The sequence below is a fragment of the Pinus tabuliformis genome, chromosome 1_2, assembly GCF_031772625.1.
Source record: "Pinus tabuliformis cultivar Carrire ecotype Pingquan chromosome 1_2, CPIR1, whole genome shotgun sequence".
In the NCBI taxonomy this organism is placed as follows: domain Eukaryota; kingdom Viridiplantae; phylum Streptophyta; class Pinopsida; order Pinales; family Pinaceae; genus Pinus; species Pinus tabuliformis.
This window is the reverse complement of record NC_142298.1, coordinates 1,082,114,721-1,082,121,311: the sequence shown is the minus strand read 5'-3', so window position 1 is coordinate 1,082,121,311 and position 6,591 is coordinate 1,082,114,721. Positions and strand designations below refer to the sequence as shown.

Here is a 6,591-nt window from a genome sequence, read left to right as displayed (position 1 = left end):
ACCACCATCTAGCATACGAATTCATGGACTATATTGATGGGATCTTTGGTCTCCATAGGGTTCACCATGTTTAGATAATTCATGGGTTTACATATAGCAGGAGGGACGATTAGATTATAAGCCCGTGGTTCAGTGGCTTCATCAAATACTTTGACAATGGAAGCTGCAGGAACCCAGATGTGCTTCCCAAACACCATGCAAGTTGAACTATCAAACACACAGAAGAAATCCATCCTCAAGATATAAAATTGTATCCTTCTTATAAGGCTCTTGAAGAACTATGACCAACCTTTCTTGCACTATATTTATTTATTTTTTTAAATCTATTCTGTAATCATCGAAATCAATACTGCTTAGTACTATACCAATTGCTGCACCTTAAGAAGAATTTACAATTCAAGTGGTTTGTAGAGTTCATAGAAATTTTAATGATTATGTTTCCTCTAGTTTGCTAAATATTTCAATTCGGAACTGTTTTTTTTCTTGTGAATTGCATTCTACATTTAATAATGGTTATTCATTTCCTTTTAGTAAAAAAAGATGTGATGCTCTAGCTCAATGAAGCACCCATTAAATGGTAGACAATATTGTTGATGTTCCCACTGGCTGTGAAATTCAATTAATATTCTGGTCAAAACTTGTACAAATAAAAAATATCTTAGAATGATAAGTACAATCCTATGAATCTATATGGATTTTTCTGCCATTCCTTCAGTAAAACCCATACTGGAATATTTATACTCCCTCATACATCAATGAATCCCCTTTTTTTTCTTCCTCTACTATCATGCACTGAAAATTTTATACAAAGAAAAATTCATCTACTTTGGTTTTATACTGATCCTACAGCGAAATCTTTTGCAAAAAAAACATTATTTCAATCCATTGTAAGATTTGTGTGAAATTTGTTAGTATGAAACCAATTTTTGGGCCAGAAGACACATACATGTATACTTAATCTGATTTGAACAAAACATGGAGAAAAGGTATAAGAGTGCTAGCATCAAAATTATTGACAATTAACGATAGACTAATTAAGTAAATTTCCACCCATTTATGATAGGTATGATATGTTTAAAAAAAATGAGCATGATAACGGAAACAAGTACTTCTTGTCGGATAAAATAATCACAGCCAAAAATTAATCATAATATAATAAAGTTGTATACTCAATCTACTCATAGGTATGATATGTTTGACAAAATGAGCATGATAACAGAAACAAGTAATTCTTGTTGGATAAAATAATCACAAAATTTAATCATAATAGAATAAAGTTGTATACTCAATCTACTCAGGAGTAAGAACTAATAAAGGCTTAAGAAAATAATCAATATGCAATAAAAGTAATGAAAAGATTAAGTGCAACAAACAGAAAGGAACCATGCAATTACATCCTTCAATGGCCTAATCAAAAGAATCTTTATAACAAACATAACAGAATTTAGACATGAAACTTGAGGACGAGCAACTTGACAAGGAAAAAAGAGTGAATATCAGAGTTTTGCAGAAGTTTGATTCAAAAATGGAAAAGGCAACAAAAATAGACTTATGGGTACTGAGAAAACCCTCGAAAGACATTCACTAAGACTTTTGAGTAATGAGAAAACCCTCGAAAGACATACACTAATTGAATATATATGGCAAATTTTAATATCGAATCGCTACTGTTATAAAAACAATTTTAATGAGGATAAAAACTTCATGTGGCCTTAACTAAAACAAATTATTGAAATACATACGGGAGACAAATTGAAAAAAACTATTTGGAGAAATCATTGCACTTGATAAGACCGCTGCAAAACACTCCAATGATTTAAGATATTCCCAAAATATTTAAATAAGAAGAAACTGGCAATCGCTCATCGGTTACCCAAGACGAATTGGTTTGGGTAGAAAAAATTATGTAGGTCCACAATAGCAGATGTGGTCAGTGAAACAGGCTAGTGAAAACATGTTCAAAATCATAGCAAAGGCTAGTGCCCATAACATCCTATGTGCAATTGTAATTATAACAAAATACAGATCATCCTAAGTATAAATGCATTGCAGCTAAGCTAACAATTGAAAGTGCTCAATTCTCTACGAAAGCCCATAAGATAAGGGGAGGACAAAATAAATTTTATCTACGTACAACAACATTCAAGAAAACAATATAAGAATACGTTCTTTCAGTGAGTGAATTGGAGTTGATGGAGGAGGACAAGAAGTGAGACCTTGATCTAAGAAGTATAGAGAAGCCATACAAGCCTGATATGTTCATCTTTAAACAATCACAGTAGACAAGAAAATATGGTAAATTCCATTGGAAAGATATCCTTAGAAATAACATTTTTGTAACCATGTGAAGAACCACTAAAATGAAGAAGAGACATATGGTCGTGGTCAATAGAAATTGCAGCGGCTGTTTGATGCATAAAAATATTACTATACAACAAAGTGTTCTACCTCCTTCACTCATGTTTCGAGATCAACAGGTATCAAAATCGGATCTTTTACATGTAGTCAATAACCAGTGTTTACCTTTTTTCATTTGAAAATTCTGTTTCTTCCAATTTGGTTTGCTTTCACGTTGACGTTGTTGTTTAGAATTTGATTTACTAGCTTGTTTTGCAGTTTACTTTACATACGTCTTTTCAATTGATGATATGGGCATCTAAGGAAGCTTACAACATGCATATGAGTATTGACGTCATTGACCACACAATAAAACAAATATATAACTGCAATCCAACTAATATAATATTTTATATATATGCATAAATTTTATTTTAAATGTGATCACACATATATAATATTATATTAAACTAACTAATAGTTGTTTGAGAAATTGGAAGTAATATAAATCTTCCCATTGGAAGAACATCATCAAAATGGAAGCTCTTGAAGTTGCAATTTTCATAAACAAACTAAAATGTAGAAGAATCTTGATCATTTGATGTAGTTGCAACATTCCTTCCTGCACTTGTATTGTCAAGCAAACTGGATATACTCTGCTTTGCTCTATTGGAAATAATTGTATTTCCCACCAAATCTTCTTTGATTCTTTTTAACACCATTACCACATTCCTCATAGTTGGTCGTTCTGTAGGTGAGTCTTTTGAACAAAACAAACCAAGTTGTAGCAAAGAATGTAGACATTTGTATACATCATTTTCTTCAAATGCATCTCCATCCCTCTCATTAAGAAGACTATTGTCAATGACATCCTTCAGTGTATTTGGAAATGCTGAGTTAACCCACTTGTGCAAGCTTAACTCTCCAACAAACATGTCACTAGTTGGTTTCTTTTTAGTAAGTATTTCCAATAGCATAATGCCATAGCTATAAACATCTCCTTTGATGGAAATTGTCTCACCCAATCCATATTCTGCATTCAAGATAATTGCATAATCAAATTTTTTTACCAATTCATACAAAAATATTAATAATATTTAAGAAGGTAGAACCAATGTTTTGAAAATCCATACCTGGAGCAATGTATCCCACAGACCCTTTCAAAGGAAGTGTTGAAGTAAGTGAATCACTAGAGATTACACCAAGTAATCTTGCAATCCCAAAATCTGTTACATGTCCTACCATGTCATCATCTAAAAGCACATTACTTGGTTTTATATCACAATGCACTACTTGCACAGGAGAGTCATGATGAAGATATTCCATGGCATGGGCCACATCTATGGCAATGTCTAATCGTGTTTCCAATTTCATTTCACATACTTTACCACATTCATTGTCATCTCTATCAGGATATAAATGCTCCTCTAAGCTTCCATTACTCATAAACTCAAAAACTAAACTTTTGAAATTGAGATTGGAACATGATGTTATGATTCTCACAAGATTTCTATGGCGAACTTTTTGTAACACCTTACATTCAACTTTAAAACTTTTTTCAACTTCACCATTTTGCAGATTGAAAACTTTCACTGCGATAAGTGTGCCATCACTCAAAATTCCCTTGTAGACTGATCCGAAACTACCATTCCCCAACAAATTGGCCTCAATAAATCCATTTGTTGCATTAACAAGCTCTTGATATGAGATCCTTCGGTGCTCTACCTTTTGTAAAATAGCTTGTGCAAAATTAAAGTTTTGTATTTGCACATTCCCTTTCCAAAAGAATGATAAAGCTATACAGAATAATATAAGAGCAAAACCAGCGATGGGCAGCAACACTTTTTCTAGAACTTTAGAATGACCACTTGATGTTGGACATGCATGTAATGAAAATGCTTCTGGTCCACACAAACTAGGATTTCCTATTAAGCATATGGTTTGATTTGTAGAAAATCCTCCTTTTGATACTTCACCTGTGAGCTCATTAAAAGATAAATTTAAGTATTGAAGCATTTTCAGTTTCTCAAGTGCAACTGGTATTGTACCTGATAATGAATTTGAAGAGAGATCTAAGAGCATGAGATTTTGCAATTTTCCAAGAGAATCTGGAATAGAACCTTGGAAAGTATTTCGAGATAAATTCAATGATTGTAGTTCAATGCAATCTCCAAGCATAATTGGAATGTGGCCAATCAATTGATTGGTAGATATGTCTATAGCTTGAGCCATTGCAACCTTACTAATGCCAGCTGGCAACGAGCCTTCTAATAAATTCCATGACAAATTCAAATAGAATTGTAGATTAGAAAGACCGGAGATTTCATGTGGTATGGTTCCACTAAGTCTATTGTGAGACAAGTCAAGCAATTCCAAATTTTTGCACTCTCCTAAAGAGGCAGGTATCTTATCAGATAAGAAGTTGTGATGAAGAAAAAGCCTTCTTAGTTGTTTAAGGTAGTGCAAGGAATCGGGAATTCTTCCAGAAAGCATGTTTCCACTAAGGTCTAAGAGACCAAGATGTTGCAATGGTTGAAATCCATTTGGAATGTTTCCATCTAATTGATTGTATCCACAATCCAATCTTTCTAGTTTTACAAGGCTTTTCAAAGATGGAATGCTACCATTGAAAATATTTCCTCTTAAACTCAAGTAGGTTAAACCACTAAGATTACTAATCTGCAAAGGGATGTTTCCTTCTATTCTGTTCTCATGTAAATTTAAGATAGAAAGATTACGAGAAAATTTGCCTATCGTAAATGGCAAAATTCCACTGAATTTATTCGTTTGCAAGAATAGTTTTTCTAGGTGAGAACAATTGGAAAGAGCTGTAATGAAGGGCATGTTGGTAAGACCACCACTTTCAAATTGATTAATAGCCAAGTCCAGTCTTTTAAGAAGGGATAGCTTACCTAGCTCTATGGGCACAATCCCTTGTAAATAGTTTGAACCTACGTCCAGTATTTCGAGTTTCGAACAATTTCCAATGGAATTTGGTAAGTTTCCACTGAGCTGATTAGTATATAAATTGAGTATACTCAAATTGTTGAGCTTACCCAACTCCCAAGGGATGTGCCCCACTAAGTTATTTATGGCAACCTCGAAGTCAGTCAAAGAGGAGAGATTTGACACAGAAATGGGAATGGACCCTGAGAGTTTATTTACTTGAAGGTAAAGCATTTGTAGGCTAGTGAGCAGACCCAGTTCATGTGGAATATTGCCAATGAGTTCATTGTAAGAAATTTCCAAGTAAAGCAAAGAAGAAATATTTGACAAGGAAGCGGGAATCTTACCGGACAGTTTATTGTTAAAAAGGTCAAGGTCTCCCAAATTAGTCAGCAGACCCAATTCAGGTGGAATACTGCCGGTGAGTTCGTTCATAGAAATATCCAACTCAACCAAGGAGGAGAGATTTGACAAAGAAGCAGGAATGTTGCTGGACAAGTCATTTCTAGAAAGGTCGAGGAATTGAAGAGAATTGAGTAAGCCCAAATTTTCTGGAATGCTGCCAGTTATATTGTTGGTAAAAATTCCCAAATCCATCAAAGTGGAAATATTAGACAAAGAAGTGGGAATGTTTCCCGACAATTCATTTTGAAAAAGATAAAGCTTTTGCAACCACTCAAACAAACCGAATTGTGGCGGAATGGCACCAGTAAGAGCATTTTTCCCTATATTTAAAATAATCAAGGCTGAGAGGTTTCCAAAGGAAGAGGGTATAGTACCTGTGAGCTCATTTGCTTCTAAGATAAGCTGCTGCAAATGCGAAAGGGAACCCAACTCCAGAGGAATATTTCCTGTCAGATTGTTAAATGAGAGGTTGAGCTCAACCAGATTATGGCAACTCGAAAGGTTACCGGGAACGCTTCCTTCGAATTGATTGGAATACAGCCACAGTTCTCTCAAACGAAAGAGGCGTCCCAGTTGAGGTGGGATATTACCGTGGAGCGCATTGTTTGAAAGATCTATCGAATGGAGAAAGGATAAATTGCCGAGAGAAGGAGAAATGGAGCCTTGCAGATCCATGGCAGTGAGGTTGAGGGCAATGACCTGTTGGGTAGTTTTTACATGGAGAAAATACCAAAAACCAAATAAACAAACACACAGAGACAATGCTCTGTTTCTTTTGCTCCAAGATCTTTTGTGCACACAGAAGACTTAAAAGAAATTTCACTGAGAGACAGAGTATTTCACCACCATTAAAGCATTCTATTCATTAAAACCTGATGCAAAGATTTACCACTGTAAAATCCC

At 34.4% G+C, this 6,591-nt stretch overlaps 1 protein-coding gene across 1 annotated transcript; it reads right to left on the bottom strand.

Moving 5' to 3' along the window:
• Window positions 1-610: 610 nt before the first annotated feature.
• On the bottom strand, window positions 611-6,378 carry LOC149209904 (uncharacterized). Its single transcript, XM_089396546.1, has 2 exons — window positions 3,471-6,378; window positions 611-3,370 (listed from the first exon to the last, which is right to left on the bottom strand). The coding sequence occupies exons 1-2, from the start codon at window positions 6,361-6,363 to the stop codon at window positions 2,910-2,912; spliced, it is 3,354 nt and encodes a 1,117-aa protein (XP_089252672.1). The 5' UTR covers window positions 6,364-6,378; the 3' UTR covers window positions 611-2,909.
• Between the last annotated feature and the right edge of the window lie 213 nt (window positions 6,379-6,591).